The sequence below is a fragment of the Protopterus annectens genome, chromosome 7.part0, assembly GCF_019279795.1.
Source record: "Protopterus annectens isolate FY-2018-M chromosome 7.part0, PAN1.0, whole genome shotgun sequence".
Lineage (NCBI taxonomy): Eukaryota > Metazoa > Chordata > Ceratodontiformes > Protopteridae > Protopterus > Protopterus annectens.
In genome coordinates, this window is record NC_056739.1 from 1,024,623,858 (window position 1) to 1,024,647,276 (window position 23,419).

Here is a 23,419-nt window from a genome sequence, read left to right on the forward strand (position 1 = left end):
TTGTGTTTGTCTTGTGTTGGTCTGTTATGTATTGGTGTTTGTAAGTCTTACAGTTTTTTTATCTCTTTTTCCACAGGCCAGAACCAGTCCTTCTAAGGACTACCAAGGTCCTTTTCAGGACCTACTGAGATTTCACCACACAGCCCAGCCTTGATTCACAAGGGGGTGCAATAATCCTTTTTAGGACTAAATAGGACCCATCAGGACTGCAAAAGGTCCTTATTAGGACCCACTAAAGCCCAGTCTTGGTCAACAAGGGGGCACACCAGTCCTTATACGGGCTACCTGACAAACAATAAGGGACCACTCTTACTACAAACGTCCTTATCAGGACCAAAAAGAGATAGATACAACACAAAAAAGTCCTTCTGAGGACTACAAAGGTCCTTCTTAAAACCACAACACCACTCCACAAAGGCTCTTCTTAGAGCCAAAAAGCCCTCTCGAGTGCTACAACAGCCCTCCTCAGGGCTAACAATAGTCCTCCTCAGGACTAACGCAGGACCACCTGCCGAAAGAACAACTGAGTCCTTATCAGGACTTAGATGTGGACCTCTGGGAGATGAATACTATTCCAGTTAGAGTGTTCATCCTTCTTGATTTTATACCTACTCCATGGAGTGGGCTACAGTCAAAAAGCAGACGGATACCACCCACCTTGGTTTCCTTTTAAGCCTATTTTTACATAGAGAAATGCAGAGGCATATAAGAGGGAAGAAAAACAGTAAATTTAAGAATCGGGAAAAATGCAATTCTGACATCACCAATGGTCATTGAGACCAGGTTTGTATAAAGCCCCTAACTTCACCATCCACATTCTTTCATTCTTATCTAAAACCTCATAGTCAGACAGCCTATTACCTTTCACTGCATCAATTCCAACAAATAAGAATTGTGTTAAAACATGTTCCATTCTATGCTTATAAAGTGCACTTCTTTGATGCTTACAACTTATGTCACTCAAGTGAACTGCAATTCTATTCTTTAGACTTCTAGAGGTCTGTCTGACATAAAATGCCCCACATTGGCAGACAGCCATGTAAATCAACCACTCAGTATGACGTGTGATTAAATATATGATGTCAAAAGCTTTAGATGTACTGATTTATGTGAATGACTTAGTCATGATATCACCCTACAATAAACACAATTTCCACAGGCATTACTTCCCGTAAGTGTATCATTATGCCCATTATCTTTCGGCCAATCAGCCTTTTTATACCATGAAAGTGATTCACCAATATTTCTTCCACGTCTACAGCTATAAGAACAATTGGTGTCTAGGCATTGGTCAAAAAAGGGGTCAGATTTTAATACATCTCTATATTTAGCAACAACGTCTCTGATTTTAAAGATCTTTGTACTATAATTCACAACAAATATGATTTTTGAACTATTTGTCCCAGTTTGTATAGCCCCATCATGCTGATCTTCATGCATATCTCTATTTTTCAAGAACTTATCTCTTTCATAATTTAATGCCTTAGTATGTTCCCTTTTGATATTACAACTCTGATAACCTCTTCTCACAAATCACCCATTTTTTTCTAACTCAGTTCTATACCCCGGCATCTTCACTGCAGATGGCCTTAACCTCTGAAATTGGGATCTCGGTATATTAGACGTGATGTGCTTAGGGTGACAACTACTGCTTCTAAAATTGCATTCTTAGTGAAGGGTTTTCTATACAAACTAGTAATCATACTACCATCTGTTGTCTTGGTTATTCTAACATCTAAGAAGTCAATACTATTGGTTTCAGTCGTGTCAGTGAATATAAGCCCAAATTCATTGAAATTCAAATATTTCACAAACTCCAACCAAACTTGAGTGGTTCCAGACCAAATGCCCCAGCAGTCGTCCAAATAGTGATGCCACATAATCAGCTCTTTTTTAAAATGATTCTTATCACTATATATTAGTTGCCATTCTAAATACCTCATAAAGAGGTCCACATGAATTGGGGCAAATGTGCCCATGGCATTTCCCTTCATTTGTAGGTTACAGTCACCACAAAAATAAAATACATCATGTATCAATACCAATTGTACTAGAGTAATCAAGAAATCAAAATGTTTGGGTGAATACATGCCATATATCTCAAGCCACTGTTCGAGGGCCCGAATGCCCCTACCATGTGGGATATTCGTGTATAAATATTGAACATCCAGGGTACAAAGAAAAAACTCAGAACTAACTTGCAAATCATTCATCAGGCACAGGATTTCATTAGAACCTTTTAATCTGGCTCTAACCAAATTCAGTAGTGGTTTTAACTGGTGTTCTAAGTATACTGACAAGGGTTTTGAGAGGTTCCCTGACAAAACCCTTGTCAGTATACTTAGAACACCAGGGCATGACACTATGGGTCTACCTGGTGGGTTTTGAACTGTTTTATGTATCTTTGGCAGAATATAAAATCTCTGAGGTCTAGTATAATCCACAATAAGTTGTTTACATAGAGATTCTGATATATCTCCATTAAACCTAACCTTCAAAAGAAATTCATCTATTTTCCTTTTGAAATCCACAGTACGATCCAATGGCAGTTTAAAGTAAAACCTACCATCATTCAATTGTCTCAAAGCTCACATAATCAGTTCTTGACCATATCACTATTGCACCACCCTTGTCTGCCTTAGCTACCACAATGTTTTTGTTATTTTTCAACTGTGTCAAAGCAAGTCTTTCTAACTTAGTTAAATTGTCACCAAAATCTCTAAAAATAGCATTCTGGTTTGTATGTAAATCATGCAATATCATGTCTTCAAATAGTTTCACCCTAGTATGGGGGTTGAAAGCTAGATTTTTTTAAATGAAAAACATCTGTAGAAACATTACCAACATCAGTTTTAGTATCGAAAAAAATACTTCGAATTAAAATTTCTACAAAATTGTTTAACATCTAGACACACATCAAACTCAGAAATGAAACACAATGGCACATAGCTGAATCCTTTATTAAGTACACTCTTCTCTTGTGAAGTTAACTCATAATCAGTTAACTATTAAATTGTCCACTTCTTCATTTACATTCTCCACTACATCTTCGTTAGATCCCTGAATGTTTGTTCTATGTTGCTCCCGGATCTGCCTGTGATATTTTTGGCCTCATCTTCTAAAGGGCCCCCTCTTCCCGTAGGTTTCTAATATACAGGTGATGTCAATTCCGCAATAGAATCTGCCTCCATGTCTGTACTAGGGGGATTAGAGGAAAAATATGAAGTGCTTGAATCTGTAATACCTTCAAAACCTCTTGAAGGCTTTACAATAGATCTATTCCTTTTATGTTTATATTTAGATTGTTTATTGGCCGAATCAGAGAATTGCAATGACCTCTTAGCTGTTTTCCATGAAAAAACAGCATTATTTTTTTAACATCCCCATGTCCCGATTAAATTTCTTAAGTTTCTTATTTTTTACTTCTTTTTTAAAGGCATTCACCTCACTTAAATATACATCACACATCTTTCCATAATCCACTTCATTTTCATGCTGTTGTATACCTTCCAAACACTCATCCAAATCCGTCTTAATATCAGTTAGGGAACGTTCCTAATAGTCAATGAGTAGCTCTATAAACAGTTTAGAAGCCGTACGTTGTATCAAGTGCCATTTAAACATAAAGTAATTGTCTTCCTTCCCAACCCCTGGTTCCAAATAGACTCTCAAACCATGTGATGCTATTTCGGCCCCACTATATGCTTTAAGCAGCTTAATGTGCCATATGGTTGAAGAAAATTTCTTAGTTAAAGTCAATTCTTTGAACATCTGTTCCATATTTATAGTGCGACTCACCTCCATAACATTCTCTATTCTCTTTTCACCATTGAAGCCTTAAAACAGGCCACATCATCCTTGTCTTGTAAAAGGTTGCAAGTAAAAGCACGAAGATCAACTCCTGTAGCCATGAATGTAAAGTTTATACACCAAACAGTCCCTCGATTAAATAATCCAACCATTCATTGGCAGCACTCTAGTATTCAAAAGACCAAAAACAGAAAAGGTACATGCCAAACCAGATGTGGTGCTCGGAATACACACACAGTCCAAAAAAAAAAAAAAAAAAAACAAAATCCAGCACTCGCAAGTAAATCAAACCTTGTAATCCATATACCATTCGGCTTCTTCAACACAGACCAGTGAGCGGTTTCACAGTTTTCTAGGGGCAGTAATGCATGTGGAAACTGTGTTTACTGTAGGGTGATATCATGGACTGTCATTCACATCAATCAATACATCTAAAGTTGTTGACATCAGATATTTAATCACATGTCGTACTGAGTGGGTGATTTACATGGCTGTCTGCCAATGTGGGGCATTTTATGTCAGACAGACCTCTAGTAGTCTAAAGAATGGAATTGCAGTGTACTTGAGTGACATAAGTTGTAAGCGTAAAAGAAGTGCACTTTATAAGCATGGACTGGAACATGTTTCAGCACAATTCTTATTTGTTGGAATTGATGCAGTGAAAGGTAATAGGCTGTCTGACTTAACTAAGCATGAGATTTTAGATAAGAAAGAAAGAATGTGGATGGTGAAGTTAGGGGCTTTACACAAACCTGGTCTCAATGACCAGTGATGATGTCTGAATTGCATTTTTTTTCCTGATTCTTAAATTTACTGTTTTTCTTCCCTCTTATATGCCTCTGCATTTATATTTAAATGTATCTGTATATGTGTACATTATTTTATATATAATATACATTTCATCTGGTTTCTGTATGTGTCTTTTAAATATTGTTTTGCATATAGATGTGTACTCAGAAATGTCATGTTATGTCTCTGTTTCTTTAATCACAATAGGATTTATGGTATTTAAATGTTTATGAGTGCTTCATGGTGAATTCACACTGATGATGCCAGGGGGTAAAACCGGTCCCCGGTCTGTGTTAAGGAAGTTCTGAAGAAGCCAAATGGCTGCTATGTATGATGCCTGAATGTTTGGTCTACTGGAATAAAGCCTGATACACTTATTTTAGTGTTTTTTGGGTCCCTTTTTCTTGGTATATGGATTACAAGGTTTGATTTACTTGCGAGTGCTAGATTTTATGTTTTTTTTGTACTGTGTGTGTATTTCGAGCACTGCATCTGGTTTGGTGTGCACCTTTTCTGTATTTGGTCTTATATATATATATATATAAAAATATATACATACATATATGTATACATATATATATATATATATATATACATACATATATGTGTATATATATATATATATATATATATATATATATATATATATATATACACACACACATATACATACACACACATATATATATATATATATATATATATATATATGTGTGTGTGTGTGTGTATGTAAGTGTGTGTGTTTACAAACACACCTGGTTATCCAAGCTATTTTATTCAATTAATGACATAACATATATCAGTTTCGGCCTTCGCATCAATTAGTGTGCAAGCAGGCTTATGTTGAGTGCTGACATTTGATCTCAGGTTCATTTGACTGACACAGACATCAGGTGGTACAAATGACTGAAAATGCATTTCACTGAAAGTACATTTTCCTGAAAAGTCATTTAATTGAAAATATTCTACGCAATACATATATACACTATAAAATCTTTTTTTGGAGGGGGAGGCAAGCCCCCTGTATTCTCAAAGTGGGGGCTTAGCCCTCTCACACCACCAATCGTATATATTCTAACTTAATGGTTGCACACCCATGGAGGAAAAAACACGCACAGTGAATCAGCGCTGGTGCACAAACATCTACAGATATGGAGGTACATGATAACTCTGTGATTGCTAATCCACACAAAATCATTTAAATTATTTCCCTTTCAACTTTCATATTGCAAAACAACACTGAAAATGACACCTAATGACTTGTACAACTTTCAATAAAATGACTTTTTAGTCAAATATAACAAGTTATTTACAACACTGACTTATGTGCCAGTCAAATTAAACTTTCATAAAATATCAAGAAACTTGTCTAATCTAGAAAACTGCCAGCAGAGCTGATCTAACATGCCTGTAGTTGTTCAATGTGAAACTGCGGTACAGCGGGGATTGTAATTTGCCTTTCCCCACTGCAGTGTGATTTCGGAGTTAGTATGTATAATTAGCTGGGGAGTGGGAGTGCAAGTAGACTTGCTACACGCATGAAACAAAATTTTTTTTTTTAATCTGCTGCTGATAGACACGTTGTGTTCAATCATTTGCTATTCAATGACTTTCATTTTCGACATTACTGGACATCCATATAGATAAATAAATGAAACAGACAAGATGATGTCAATCAAGTTTCCTGAAAACCTGTAAGTCAGAAGCCTGACAATAAAATGTAATAATCTATGCTGATATTATTTAACTTTCTCTTGTAACACTGGAACTTTCCCAAAACACCACATTACAGGATGAATACACACACTAAAAAAACAATGAGCCAGAAGGCAGGCATATACTTACAGGGAGGTGGACTGAAAATACTTACCACACACTTGCAGAGAACTGTGTACCACTTCAGAGTTGTCTCTCGATTTACAAAGTAATGCTATTCCTTCTAATTGGGGTACTGTAACATCAGCTTAAGTTTCAAAATCTGCACTACTTAGTAAATACATTGGTGACATGCTTCACAACAGCACAAATTTATACCCATTTACTTGACACATACATAAATTAGATCACAAAGTATGAATAACTGTCACCTTTGGCATAAGGCCTGCATGCTGCCTCTACATGCTCCTGACAGATTGCAGGTTCTGGACAGTGCCTACATGGTGCAAGGACAACAGCATAATTATGTATTACCTCCTGTGAAGAGGTCAGGAAGCACCTACTGGGTCTCTGTGACTGTGCTTTCACAAAACCGGATGCGTGGCATGACCTGGCTGCGGATTTGACCTATATCACAGGCACTTCTTGGACAGATGAACAGTGTAGGCATTGTTCTGATGACCTGTGGTGCAAGAACCTTGAAGATTTCTGTGTCTGGGAACAGGAGGTTAGGCAACAGTGCCTTGACAGATTTTATAGCTGGGTATTGTTTCCTTCTTGATTAACAAGTAAATAAAAATAAATCTTGCTTACTTTCGTTAAATGTACTATACACAAAAGTGCCCCTAACTTTTAATAGTTCAATACAATTCTTCTCATCTTCAAATATATTCATGTTATACCTCCTAAAAACTGAGAATCACCAACCACTCTCCTAACAACTGGATCTTCTGCTATATTTTTCCACTTGTCAATCCTAATGTCTTAAGGGTTGGTGAATCTAAGGTGCATGTTAAAACTAACCTCAGAGTGTAAACATTTGTCTTTCTTGTATCTTCTCCAATTCTGTCATCATTCACCCTCTCAGTAATAGATATAAAATTACTTTTCCTTCCTTCAACATCCTGTGAAATTTCTTCTTACAACCTGTCAGTATAACCTCTTACATAAAATCTTTTATTTGAAATGTTAAGCTCTCTCTCAAAAAAGTCATCATAAGTAGCAAGCTTGCTAAGTTTAATCATTTAGACCGTAACAATATTATTTTTCAAATAACTGGGATACACACTTGAATCTTACAGATGTGAATTACTAGAAGCTTATATGTTTGTTGAAGAGATAAAAGATCTTTTTCACTCTCCAAGGATTTCTCAAACTATAAAACCAAAAAAACAATAGTCGTTAACATGTAATGTAAAATTTTAAAATTGTGTTGAGGCTTAAAGATAATTCTGAAATATGTCTAGCATATTTAAATAATTTGAGAATAAAAAATGACATCATCAATAAAACAAAGGTATTTTTTGAAAAAAAAAAATATTGCCATAGACATACGTCTTCATACTAAGCCAAAGACAGTACTGGTATAACTATGAGTCATGGCAGCCCTCATTGCCACTTAATGAGTTTCTTGAAAGAATCTTAACTCTCTAAACCATACTAAATGTAATTCGGCAGAAATAACAGTATAAGATCCATAAATATCAGCAGTCACCAAAAAATCAACTGCTTTCACAGTTACATTGTTTTAAATTTTTCTAAACAATCAAATGAACCTAGCACAAAAGATTTAATATGCTTGACAACTAGTATTAATTTATAGCATTCAAATAGAACTCCAGCTGGTCAGTGTAAAACTGTAACTAAAAAAAAAAAAAAAAATGCAAGAAAAACTGATGCAGTGAAACACTTTACACCCAAGAATACACATTATTCAGTACAAAAGGTACTCAAGTTTATGGCTATTGTTTAGAAGCACTTCATCAGAAACCATAAGAAAATGTTAACTCATGTCTGGACTAAGTATAAACCAGACCTGGCACTTTTACTCAGCTCTGACAATGTGTTTGTAGATGGCTTCCCCACAGTAAGTTGAGGTGAAATTTCCTGAGCTTCATTTGCCCACAGAAAAAAAATATGGAGAGAGAGACAGAGAAAAACTCATTGCTCTTCCCTTAGAAAATCTTTGCTGGTGCGATTTCTAAAAAGTACACTAGCAATGATTCACTTCTTTTGGAAGATTCCTCCCTTCTTTGAGTTGGTGTGACTGAGTTAGTTTGTGAGTGTGTGTGTGTGTGTGTGTGTGTGTGTGTGTGTGTGTGTATATATATATATATATATATATATATATATATATATATATATATGCGGGTCTACTTTGGATGACCGAAACGCCAGTTCGCCGACACGCAAAACACCGAGACCAAACAACCGAAAACACACAATACCGACAACTCACAAAAGCGAACACCATTACACTGACACACAAAACATAAACTACACATTCCACACAATTACACATCCACTAACCTTAACCCAAACCCTAACTCTAAGGTCTGACTCTACCGCACACTTACCCTACCCGCACCCTAACCCTAACTCACTTAACCCACCCCTAAACCTAAAGTCCATCACTATCGCACACTTATCCTACCTGCACCCTAACCCTTACTCACTTAACCCACCCTAAAACTTAAAGCCCGTCACTATCGCACACTCACCCTACCCGCACCCTAACCCTAACTCACTTAACCCGCCCCTAAACTACAGTCCGTCACTATCACACACTTACCTTACACGAACCCTAAGTCTGACACTACCGCACACTCACCTTTCCCACACCCTAACCCTAAATCCCTCGCTATCGCACACTTACCTGTCCGCTTCCTAACCCTAAATCCCTCATTATCGCACACCTACCGAGTTGCGCTCACACGTTGCCCATGTCGGTCTTTCGGCTGTCGGGATTTCAACTTGTCGATCACCTTCGTTTTCGGTTGTTTGGTCTCGGTGTTTTGCGTGTCGGCGAACTGGCGTTTCGGTCATCCAAAGTAGACCCATATATACATACTCCAGCTCACTACAGCACATAGACTAATAGTTAATCTAACCAAATGCATCGCTCTAACATCCTTCCCCCATACACCCAAATGCAACTCTCATATCTGAACACCAAAACTTAATGACTGTCCACAAACCTAAATGTCCTGCTGGACAACTTCTCTCCTTCTCCTTAGGTAAGAAATGGAACTCTCTCCCTTTCACACTAAGGACAATGTCAAACACAAAACTTCAAAACTCAGCTTTACACCTACCTCTCCTCCAAATGTAAATGTATTCTCCCTACCTAAAACTCATTAACAAAAGCCCCTGGGAGGGTATTCTCCTGAGCTTCTAAGCACCTTATAGCTGGCTATAACCTTCTACAGCTAATTCCCATACAATCTCTCAAACTCTGTAAATATTGTAAACAGCTTTTGACTTTAACTGTGTGAATTTGTTAAAATTTATTTGCGTGATATTTTGTCCACTATGAGAAATATTACTCATGCTTTGTATTATTTGACATGTACTTTTACTTTTATTTTTATTGGACTACTATCTTTACTGTAATCTGTTTCATGCCGCTTTTCTCCCTGGGCCTCCTCTGAAAACGGGCTCTCTGGGCCCAGCGGACTTCCCCGTTAATCAATCTGGAAATAAATATATATAGGGATATATATATATATATATATATATATATATATATATATATATATATATATAGGGATATTGTTTGTGTCTTTCGGCTTTTCCCGGTTAGGGGTCGCCACAGCGGAACGCCGGTTCGCTAATGATTGGCAGTAGAGTTTTACGTGCTGGCTTGCCGGGCCTAACGCACAACCTTCAACGAAGGAACACCCGTTCACACATGTCACCACACAGAAGACAGTCTGAGAATGGAACGGGCAACGTCTAACTGTGAGGCGACAATGCTACTGCAGCACCACCACCGCAGTGATATATATATATATATATATATATATATATATATATATATATATATATATATATATATACACACACACACACACATACATATATATATATATATATATATATATATATATATATATATATATATATATGTTTGGAGGTGTTGGGGAATTGCCTTCCCCTCACATCATGGGGGTGCAGTGGTGCTTGCTGCCCTCCATAGAATGCTAAAAGTTAAAATTCTGCCCTTCTGTAATTCAAGCATTATTTATCTATGCTTTGGATCATAGACTTTCTGGAAGCTAGTGATTCATAGTAGAACCCTTTGTAGACAAAAGCACTTAACTGAGTATTTCCAGAGTTTGAAAAGAAGCTGGGAACAAAACCCTTGTTTATACGCTAAACTACTATTTTCAGCAGTATAAAATCCAACACGGATCGGATATGCTCACATGCGTTTTATAAATGGTATAAATACATTTATTAAAGTCTACTTATTAGCTTTGAACATTATGACAGAACAATAGCTCTAGAGGACAGGTATGATTACCTCACTGGTATGGTGGTACTTTGTACTATTTATATTTCTTTCCAATGCTTTTATGTTGGTACTATTAAGGCTAAAGGCTGGATTCATAAAAGTTACCATAAATATATACTATGTGTACACTTAGTTTAACCTTTCTAAGTGAATAGACAGAGCAAGCATTGTGGTAGGGCTGTTTCTGAAATCAGTAAGGGTACGCAAAATGTACACACAGCTTTAAACTTTGTTGCAACATTCAAAAATCCTGTCTTAAAAATATTAATAATGCATTATATAGGCTCTCAAGTTTGTGGCTATTTTACCAAATATTTATTTTGTGTGTTAGAACATGTGGAGAAAGGGCCAAACGGTGGTGATTCTGAAAGCTACTCTGAAATACTAGAGAGTTGCGATTATAGTCTAATAAGTTTCCAGGTCTTAATGAAACCATTATTTGTCCATGTATTTTAAAAAATAAAACGTGTTAAACTCAGTGATTTTTTTTTATGACACACTTAGGGTGATCTAGTAGGCAATTTTAATGTGAGACCTTTGCTTACACTAATAAATGTAAGCAACATTTTTTTTATCAGTTCTGATGAAGTCTTTGTTGAAGAAAGCATTAAACTGACTACTTTTTTTGTATTGAATAAAGTCATGAAGTGGTTCACTGCATCCATTTGTTTGTGTGAGTGTGTGTGTGTGTGTGTGTGTGTGTGTGTGTTTAATTTATTCTCATTATATAAAGCCAATGGTTCAGTTTCTGGACTTAGCAGCTGAGGCAATAGCGCATAAAGGTGGATACAAAAGATCTTGGAGAGATTTGGAAATTCCAAAAATGATACACAATCTTGGAAATTAACAGAATTTATTTCTCTTTAGTAACTGGGCAATCAGTACCACACAGGTTCAAGAATCTATCGATCTCTATAACCTGCTCTAGTTATGTCCATGTTTACTTCCCTACTAATAATTTTCTGTTGTTCACAAGCATTCCATTTTTGCTCCGTACTGTTTCATATACACAAGAATGATCCCTTCCCCTTTATCTGTATTCACAGTTATTAATGGCTTATGTTTATACAAGTCACAGAAATGTCCTTTTTTTGTTAGTTGTTAAATTATAAAACATCATAATTGCATCAAGGTACAATTGATATGACTTTCATAAATCTTTTCAAAGGATTTAATGACCCAAACCACTGGAGGGTGATATCTGGTTACAGCCCTACTGTCTTTCTCCCATTATAACATTGCTAAATTTAATTGTGTGGCAAACAGCTTAAGTGAAGTAAGTGTACTCTAATTAAATGATTAAATTAAAAAAAAAAAAATATTCATTTCCAAAAGTAAATTACTGTTCCTGTAGTATGACCAGACTCATCAACTGCCTCTGGTTACTGTGTCACTTCGGGTTGAAATTCCTTGAATAAAATACTCTGGACCAAGTAATCCACTGACTGCACCTGTTGGACTGCTGCTGTCATTGGTCCAATGCATTTTATGTTTGACATTATTTTTTGGACGGGTAACAATTTGTCAAGGTCAGCATTAGGAATGTGTAGGTGACTGCATATAGTTTTACTGTCTGGTGGTAGTGCAACTTTGTGTTTTATGCATACTTCATTTGATGCAGATTTTTTTTGGGACATTGTATGGGATGGGGTTATGATGCACCATCTCCCAGTTCCTGGATACTAACTGGTGTGTCTACATTTGTAACTGGATCATTATCGGTTTCATTATTGTAACGTGTGGACAAGGAACACACACCAGCATACTGCTGGTCTCACAGCTAATGCGATACGTGCATGGCATGTGACACATGCATAGAGTTGTAATACTGTCCCACCTAACATTGTCTACACTGCCCTGACGTACTCTTTGTCTTTCAGTGACAACAATTGTAGAATATGAATGACCAAAGCATGTGTTTAAGGAAAGTGAGTATGTGACAATCTGCATGCATTAAGATGGACTTTGCACTGCGACCTCTGAGTAAACTGTGAATAGTGGAAAAATACTGAAAAACAAGAGCCTGCTTGAAAGCAGGAAATGTGCCTTATATGGAAGTGTATCCAATTTTCTCTTTTCTGCCTAGAGATATAGTAATGTGAACTGCTTTAGGCCTACGGGTAAACCACTGATTGGTTAAATGTCTTTTGTACTGACCTAATTGGTCCAGTTTATATTTTTGTACTGTCAGCAATATTACCAGCATATAAGCTTATGCATTCCTTTGTTCTGAGAGTCTCCCTGGTACTTTCTATGAGGCTCCCACACGTGTGTAATAAATACCACTGAAAGAGAGGAAGATTTGTCTTGTCTTCATTTAAGGTAAAACGCTAACTCAACAGTTGGTGCCGTGACTCGGATCTGAACTGACAACAGCTGCAGCAGTTGGGAATTGAACGAAATACTGCAAGTGAAAAGGCCCATGACAAAATTTTCTGCTGCGGTGTTTCTTTCATTTCCTGTACTCGCCTGCTTTAAAATTTGGTATTGATAACTTTACAGGAATATAATAATTCCTCCCATTCAGTCGTTTTGAGGTAAGAGTCATGTATTTCTTTTCTGCTATTGATTGTGCAGTATGAGCGTGGGTTAAAACGAAAAACTGGTGACATAAGAGTAAAAGGAGATACGAGAGTGGGGAAAACAATGTTTACAAAACGTCATAGCTAAATCTGTAAAATACAGTATAGCTTATTGTGTGAAAATGGGAGCGACTGTGGGAACCATAAAGGAGCCAGAAAGAGGTACACCAGCTGGTTATATGTATTTTCGTGTGTCCCGGGACAGTTGTATGTTTATAAGTCAGTAGATCGCCCTCACTAAGGGTGATGGTAAATTTGCCTTCCCAGAAAATGGTAGTTTTAATAAAAATATTTTGTTTAATCTCCAAGGAAAGTTAAAGAAAAAAGGGAAAAAATACCAGGGTTGTGCTGGGCAGCATTTAATGATTGGATGACAGAGGCAAAAGAAAGAGAAAAAGGTTCGGTTATCAGTAGTTTAAAAGATAATCAGCAAAAACTGAAAGAGCAATTGAGGGAATTACAACACACTGCCAGTAATTTAGAAGTAGTAAACGGTAAATGTTTAAAGGGCCCACCCTTTAAGGGGCTTTATCCTGTAAAGGAATTAGCTAAATTACAAATAACTAAATCATCAGAGGACGATAATGCCTGGTTTCCCCCACCACCGACTACATCACCGATTGCAGCCCCGCAGTATCAGCCCCCGTCGCTCAACAAAGAGCTGACATACAGCAGCCAGATTCCACCATTAGGGATGGAAAACAAGCTGCGGACAGTCAGTCTAGTGAATCTGATCCAGAAACAAGCAATAAAAAAGAGGGACCAAGAACTCGTAGTAAGACTCATAAGGAAGCAAAAGCTGTAATGTACTTTAAATCTAAACCCTATCATAAGGAAAAAGAAAGGCGACATTTACACCGACGAAGGCATTTTGACCAGTTCCCTGCTATAACTGACAGTGGGGATGGATATTTTGGGCCAGATAAATTTAATCTACACTCAGAGTCGGAGTTGTCAGATGATGACAGATTGTTAACATTGAGAGAGGTACCTAACCCAGCCCATGCTAGAAGTGCACAGGAACCACCGACCATTGTAGTACCTAGGGCGTGGTCGGCGGTTGATTTTCAAGTCATTACCAAATCACTACCGTCTATCCATACTAATCCAGCTAAGTTCTAGCGTGTGTTGGCGGGACATATTAGTCTACAAAGTCCTACAATAGAATAAGTCAGGGCAGTTCTTCGGTACGCCGTGCCGGCTGATTTGATGAAACGAATTTGGGACCATGCTAATGTCCCTACTCCAATTCCAAAACACGATGCACAGGGAGATAATGGGTTTGAAGTGGTCAGACAGCATATAGTAGATGCTATTACAGTAATAGTCCCACCCACACCCAACCGGTCCAAAATCAAGTCAGTTCTCCAAAAAGAAGACAAACCTGTGGACGAATATTTAAATCGTCTCACTGAAACCTTTGAGGCTTATTCTGGTTACCCAGAAGCCACCGAAGGGCCAGCACAAAGTGAATTGTTGGCTGCCTTCGTAGATGGGTTACGCCCGCAAGTACGGGATAAGCTAAAGAAAGTATGTTTAAACTGGCTTAGTCTTGGATTGCATGAATTGGTCACACCAGTGCAATACCTCTCTGACCACTTAGCAAAGGAAAAAAAAAGGACTTACAGGAAAAATTGGTTAAGGCGCAGATTCAGATGTGTACTGCTTTTGGGCAGTGTGGATGAGGATGGGTAAGAGGGAGAGGTGGATGCCAAGGGGCGGGAAATTAAAATAGACAAAACTGGCAGGAAACACGATCAGCCCCACCCCAAAGCTATAATAATCAGACAGAGTGTTTCAACTGCAGCCAAGTAGGCCACTGGAAAAATGAATGTCTGTATCTGGCTGAACAACCTGCCCCACCCACTGATACATCACCTCAGTAGAATTCTAATTGGACTTCATCCAATTGGCAGACATCACAATAAAGGTTCCCTGAACAAAGACAACAGCAGTTGTGCCCTTTTATTCCTGTAGATCAAGATGGACTGCATGTTATGTTGCTTGTCAAAAATAAACCATATCCATTTTTGATTGACAGTGGAGCAACTAAATCTATGTTAGATGGTAAAGCAGCAATAAATGTCGCCCTCTCCAGTAATACAACTAGAGCGGTAGGTGTCTCTGGTATCCCTATTGAATAGTATGAAACACTCCCAGTCCCAGTAACTTTGGGACCTTTACATGACAATCATGCATTTTTAGTAGGACCCTCAACACCTTTAAATTTATTGGGGAGAGATTTGCTCTGTAAGATGGGAGCAACCATTTTCTGCATGGCTGATGGAGTATATTTACAAGTACCTTCAGATAAACAAGATAGTACTTTGGCTACTTTAGATGAAACTGTCACTCTGCAAACAATATGTATGCAGTCTGACCTCGATAAAATAAGCATTTAAATTCATTACCCTCTCATCTATGGACCACTCATGATAACGATATTAGGTTTCTGACTTCAGCCCCTCCTGTAAAAATAACCTTAAAATCTGGAGCAAAGTTACCTTGGGTGCCACAGTACCCTTTGACAGTTGAGGCTACATCTGGTATTGCCCCCATCTTTTCTGCTTTGGTACATCAAGGAATCATAGTACGTACAACAAGCCCATGTAATACTCCAATACTACCGGTAAGGAAACCTGGTAAACAAGCTTACAGATTTGTGCAAGACTTGTGAGAAGGCAATAAAGCTGTTTTGCCTGTTTTTCCAATCGTACCAAACCCAGCTACGATTTTAAGCTGTATCCTACCTACAGCATGTTGTTTTACAGTTATAGATATCTCATCAGCTTTCTCCTCTGTTCCAGTACATTCTGATAGTCAGTATTTGTTTGCATTCACTTATAAGGGCCAACAGTATACTTGGACCCGACTACCCCAAGGATATGTAGAATCTCCAACCCTATTCTCTAGAGAGATGCACAGACAACTACAGGATTTACAGTTCCACCACGTTCAGTTTTGGTCCAATATGTAGACGATATTCTTATAGCTTCACAAGATACTAAGTCTTATATAGAGGATTCTCTTCTAGTTTTAAAGTTTTTAGCTGAATGAGTTTTTAAGGTAAATAAATCTAAACTGCAGTTCTGTCAAAAAAAGTTACAATACCTGGGACACATCATTTCTATGGGTTTACGTCAAATACTTCCAAGTAGAATTACCTCCATTCAGACTGCCCCCCACCCAGTAACTCAGAGACAACTCAGGGGGTTCCTCGGCCTAGCAGGTTATTGCAGACAGTGGGTGCCCAATTTTTCGGAAATTTCAGCCCCTGTGTTGCAGCTTCTAAAAAAGGAAGTCACAGATCCTCTGCCTTGGTCCCCTGAACATAAAAATGCTTTTCAGGCTATTAAAATGGCACTGATAAACCCACCTGCCCTGGGGCTCTCAGATTATTCTAAACCATTTGTTTTTTTCTGTTGTAAAAAAAACAAAACCGCCCTGGGTCTGCTAGCGCAAGCGTGCACGGGGGTGGGGGGGGGCTATTGACCTATAGCATATTACAGCACTCAGTTAGACCCTGTTGCTTCTGGCTATCCACCTTGTTTATGAGTGGCGGCAACCGCTGCTGTGTTTATCGATATGGAAGCACCATTGACTTTAGGACATGATACTATACTAGCAGTACCTCATGCGGGAGGTACAAGCACTACTCTTAAAAACAAAAACCCAGTATCTTACATGAAACCAAGAACCAACAGAAAACTTGACAGAAATCCAAAAAAAATGCTGACAGTCCTGTACTCAAAAACTTTTATTCAGGAAACCACAACAGTTAAGCGCTTTTCGTCAGCAACCACAGGCTGACTTCATCAGAACTGAAATAAAACAAAAACATGTTTCATTTATAGCATAAAAGCATCACCTGATTCAATTAAACAATCAAGTAAATAGTTTTATATGCTTAAAGTGCCAAGTGCAATAAAAAATGCCATAGCCATAAAAAACAACATAATATATAAACACAAACAACTCTACACCCTAAAAATAACTTGATCTAAAATTAGCAGTAGGTAATAAAATAGGAAATTAATATATTAAAAATTGAACAACTTTAAATTTCATATGCTCGCAGTTTAAGTAGGCTAGTTAAATTTGTTGCATCGTTCAAGCCAGGGAAGGTAGTGGCGTCTAATTTAATCTGCCAAAACAATTCTCTAAAATCAAGATAATCTTCCCATGGTCCACCCCTAGGGTTCTGTGGGACTTTTTCAATGACACAAAATCCAAAATCATGCCCAGGGTTTTTACTGATGTGTTTGAATAAAGCACTAGTGTTGTTCTGGGTTCTTATGGCCCTAAGATGTTCGTATACCCTGTCTTTAAAGTGCCTTTTGGTTTTACCAATGTAGAACCCCTTGCAATTAATACACAAAGCTGCATAAATAACTCAATATCTTTCTAATGCTCACCTCACTAAATAGGAGTTAAGTTTATTAAGTAATCCTGCTGTTCAAATTACACGTTGCCCCCCACTAAACCCTGCTTCATTGATTCCAACTAGTGACAAGGGCAAACCACATGACTGTGTGCTTTTAGTTAACACTGTTCTCTCTCCCAAGTTAGAGTTGCGAGATGTTCCTTTGTTTAATCCTGATTTAGTTCGCTTCATGGATGGATCCTGTTTACGAAATAATTCTGGTGAACTCCAGGCTGCATGGTCAGTCTGCTCGCCATCTGAGGTTTTACAAACTGGACAATTACCACCTGATACTTCCGCACAAGCCATGGAATTAGTGGCACTTTCGCATGCATGTAAAATGGCCAAAGACAGATCTGTTACTATCTATACTGATTCAAGTTATGCCCATGGTGTTGTTCATGATTTTGGTACCTTATAAAAGGAAAGGGGGGTTTTGACATCCTCTGGGGCACTGATTAAAAATTACATGTACATTGATCACCTATTATAGGATTTGTTATTACCTTCTAAAATTGCTGTTGTCAAGCGTGCAGCTCACCAGTCCAACGACTCCCAATAACTAAGGAAAATAATCTGGCTGACTAGGCTGCCAAACAGGCTTCTCTTTTACACACTGTTCAGGGACAATTTCTGCAGCCTATCTTACAAACAGTTACTTTTGACACTACTGTTTTAAAAACTTTACAAAGTGAAGCGTAGGAATCAAAAAGAAAAGCATGGCTGGCTTAAAGCCGTTTCAAATGCTCTGATTCAATTTGGCAGCATCCTGATGGCACATTAATTTGCCCTAACTCTATGTTAAATTCTCTTATAAAAGCATATAATTTGCCAGCTCATGTAGGGGTGCAAGCATTAATCAAACAAATCCAAAAGGATTGGTTCGCCCCAGGACTTTCTGCTTCTATGCAACATTTTTTGAGCACGTGCTCCATTTGTTTACAGCATAATATTTCAAAAGGCACTATGGCTCCTACATAACCAGTGCCAAAACCAATGGGACTTGTGCCTTACTAGAAAAACAGCGCTCCAGCTGCGCTGGAAGGGGCCCTTCCTGGTTCTTCTGACAACGTCATCTGCTGTACGACTGCAAGGATCTTCTACCTGGATCCACATTTCACACGTCAAAAAAGTTGTGCCGTCCGAAGACCAATAGCCATTATCTTTTTCAACTCCAGATTCTCCTCCCATTGCTACTCGTACTCGAAGTAGAACTGTTCCAGTACCTGACCATGCCTAACATCTACCCTTTTAAAAACTCCAAACTCCTGAAACCACGCAAGCACAACAACCATTTCCACAAAAATATTGGATAGTCATTCTACCAGTTATTCTAGTACTGTTATTCTTAATGTGGCCATTTTTACTTCCTGCTCCACTGATGCATCACACCAAACGAGCTATTTGGCATCCACCTTTCAACACCTACCAAGCCATCAAATATGTTTATGCTTCTACATTCAATGTTTCTAACTGCTGCATCTGCACTGCTATTCCCTCCGTACATGGAGGATTGTCATTGGTTGCATCTCCACTAAGCATCATTGATACATGGACTAGCTTACTCAACAACACCGCTAACATTACATCCAGCAAATCCATTGCATTACAACTTTCTCTCCATCGCAATGGCACTCTCTGTTTCCGACGAGATTACTCAAGTCGACATCATTGGACTCGAAAAATGGGACAAAGTGTCTGCAACATGACAATCGAATACCAGTGCAATTACACAGAAGAAAACCATATAGCATCAGGCTGTCGAGTCTCGTTTGATGCCATTCAGCTGACATTAAGAAATGCCTCATTACTTGGTTCTCACAATATCATACTTCTTGCCAAATTCCATGGCATGACCACGGGCAGTAACCATTCCTCAAACATTATCACCATGGTGCAGGACTGTTATTTTATATGCGGAAGAAAGGCCTATAAATGGCTATCAAAACACTGGTCTGGTAGCTGTTTTTTAGGTTATTTAGTCCCAGCCATTCGACATAAATCTGCTTTACCTCAAGGAAGAATTCGGAACGTTCAAGAGGTTAAAAAGCCTGCCAATCCAGTAGGCCAAGTTGACGCTTCATGGATTTATCATCATGACTTAGCTCATGCTGGCACCAAAGGACTATCTCATATGGACTTGGGTGATGACGTCATATCGTGGGCTGGTATAATTCCAGCATACGGAGCAGTAAAATCAATTTGGGAACTGAGAAAACTTTCCAAGTTGCTTGAAATACTAAGCAATGCCACATTCCCTGCTTTGTAACTAGTGACTGATGAACTAACTGATATGAGAGTTGTAGTCCTCCAAAACCATATGGCTCTCGACTTCACCCTAGTGGCAAAAGGTGGAACTTGCGCTTTAATCCAGGAGGAGTGCTGTACATTTATTCCTGACAATCAGCATGAAATTAAAAGTCATCTTGAACTCATTCAGAGAGTCTCCGGACTTTCTAAGGCCAAGGTGGCCGATAACTCAACATGGGCATGGTTAACCAACCTGTTTTCAGGTTGGGGAAGTGGACTATTGAAGTTAATTTTACTAATTGCAGTATTAGCTATTATTGACTTTATTGTTGTTTTTAATCAAAGCATTGATTTTAAAATTAATGTATTTTAAGACTACTAAAAAGGTGGCAATGTTTTATATGCCTGCAGTTATAAATATAGATGATGAAACAAAAAGTGTGACAATGTTAAAGGAACCAGCCACATGGTTATGTTAGACTTAGGGCAAATGTATGACAGACTAAATGGTGATGCTTACACAGCATCAAATGGGGGATTGTAGAATATGAATGGCCAAAGCATGTGTTTAAGGAAATTGAGTATGTGACAATCTGCATGCATTAAGATGGACTTTGTACTGCGAACTCTGAGTAAATTGTGAATAGTGGAAAAGTACTAAAAAACAGGAGCCTGCTTGAAAGCAGGAAATGTGCCTTATATGGAAGTGCATCCGATTTTCTCTTTTCTGCCTAGAGATGCAGTAATGTGAACTGCTTTAGGCATACGGGTAAACCACTGATTGGTTAAATGTCTTTTGTACTGACCTAATTGGTCCAGTTTACATTTTTGTACAGTCAGCAGTATTACCAGCATATAAGCTTATGCATTCCTTTGTTCTGAGAGTCTCCCTGGTACTTTCCATGAGGCTCCCACACGTGTGTAATAAATACCAATGAAAGAGAGAAAGATTTGTCTTGTCTTCATTTAAGGTAAAAAGCTAACTCAACACAACAAAGCAAACTAACGACATCACCTATTACAGAAGAATGGAGGTGTTAGTGGTCATCCATCTCAGCAATACTCACATGCTGTTCTGTATTTTATACACATTCAGCACATTGTCAGGATAGAGTTATTTAAGGCAAACTTCCCATAGAGATTCCTCAGTGCAGGCAGGGAAGACAGACTTGCTCAGCAAACAGATATATCACCTGCATTGCCTGAGATGGCCCAGCCACAGCTGCACCAGGTGGTAGAACCTGCTTTTAAGATACCAGTGGGGAGCTGCATGACCCGGACGGACTGGACTGAACATTTTACAGTTTAGGTGTCTCAACCACTGGGCTACCAGAGAAGGATGTGACTTGCACAACCAGCCAGCCTGGTCCATCATTCAGTGATGGATCACATTACTGGCCCTCTGAATAGGCATGGTAGTTAGTATGATGCTGCTTGGGCCCACTTCACCCCAAAGCAACATGTGTCATGTACCTGCTGTGTCACACCTGATATTCCATACACTGTTCAACCTTCCCATTACTATCTTTTTGCCCTCTGCTTGTTTCTGTCCACTCCACATCTTCCCATTAACTTCATGTACTTCTGCCCCATTTGTCTTTACTACTGTGTTTGTCTTTCCCCACATACTGCTTTGCCCCTCCTTTCCTATCTTCTTTAACTTATACCCTTTTTCATCTTCCCATCTCTGTATATAACAAGTTGCCCTGCCTTCTCTATGTCCTGTACACTCCTATATACTGTCCTTTTGTGCGTACCTCTGCTTACTAACTTCTCATTTTCCTACCTTTCTATCCATTTCTATCCTCTCCATTTATGCATCTTAACTGTGTCCATGCATGAAGATACCACAGCACTGTAGCTGCAAATACTGTACTATACAGCTACTATATTAGTCTAAGTTCCCATTTTCTCACAAGATCAGTTAATGAGATGCTTGGCCATCCACTTATACCTCACCCAAAAAGAGTGAGCTACCCAAAGCCTCTCCTTCATTCCCATCCCAGTCGGCCCTCTGACAGTCAGGTGTCATATAAATCAAGATCACTACAATCTCCATATGACTGCAACAACTGACTGGCATGCTTATCATTTCAGCTCCTGGCTTGTCAAATTGCAAGTTCAATTTTGTTTCCTTATAGTTTGCGCAAAGGTGAATGTTATGCTGCTCTAAATACCTGTACTATATATGCCTTCTTTATATGATGCAGTATATGTAGAGATGGACTAAGTCATAAAATTTGTTTTTGATGGAAAGCAGACACGTGAAGAAGTGCCAACAAATAAAAAAACTAGTAATCTCCTTTAGCACTAAAAATATCCTGCATCTTAGGTTTGGTAAAATGATATCCTGTGTAAGTTTACCAAAACTTAAAGTAGTTATGCAGAAGTATGTACTAATTGCAATCCATAATTTTCCCCTGTAAATGACATGTTTGCTCTTGTTTGTTGAAAAAGAGCCCAGAAAACAATTTGTGTGAAAAAAAATATTTTATGTTCTTTTCTGTCTTTTCATCATCCTCACTGCAAGTCCAGGGGTTCACAGTTCTTGTTCTGGATTACTCTCAGGTGCTCCTGATGGCTAGCTTTTCAGCTACGACAAGTCATGCTAACAGCAAAAGGAGTACACACTTCTATGGATCTTAATAATAGATCAAGTAGAACTGTCAGATTATGTTCTCTTTCTCTGGGTGATGTTACTTTACATCAGATTCATTCCCAGTGTAAGTTTCCAGTGATGTGAACATATAATCTTGCCTTACAGGAACAGAGTTGGCTGGCTACATGCAACTACCTCAGACAGGTCGCAGACCAAATCGGGCTAGCTTTTACTGCAAATGAAGAGGCTGCTAGATTCTTAACCAATACCATTATATAAAACACAATCTGTTACAATGAACAAGTTTTCATCAGAATCACTTACATTTTAGAGAAAATGTAACTTCAAAGAAACACATGTACCAAATTAGGAATACAATTTTACTTTAAAATGTTACTTACTTGGAACAGCTTCAGACTGTTTTTTAGGTTTCACTAATATTTTCACCCCGCCTCCAAACACTGCAGCCCACATTCGAATGGTAAGTGGATGGGCAGCTAAACGGAACAGCTCACTGCTAGCATGGGTTCCAAGTCCATGGATTAATAAACAGAGATAGACAGCTATAACTGTTTCACAAAGCAGCACATTCAGCTTCGGTTGGTCTTCATCTTGAGATGATGTTAATAGACTTATAAGAGATGCAACACCTATAAAGAAAATAAAGTCATAAATATGAGTAATTCTGCACACAAACTGCATACACTTACATTAAGATCCTCACAATATAAGACTCCATTCCATTAGTATGTTGTTTGCAATAACTTAGACAGCAATACTCAAGAGATAATGTT

The 23,419-nt window shown here is 38.2% G+C and overlaps 1 protein-coding gene across 1 annotated transcript in view; it reads right to left on the reverse strand.

Annotated features, from left to right (window-relative positions):
• The window catches only part of DMXL2 (Dmx like 2), a 1,902,820-nt gene that overhangs the window by 446,410 nt on the left and 1,432,991 nt on the right, over window positions 1–23,419 (reverse strand). Inside the window, exon 33 of the mRNA XM_044076363.1 lies at window positions 23,027–23,275. Within this exon, the coding sequence (XP_043932298.1) occupies window positions 23,027–23,275 (249 nt within the window). The remainder of the gene's footprint in view (window positions 1–23,026; window positions 23,276–23,419) is intronic.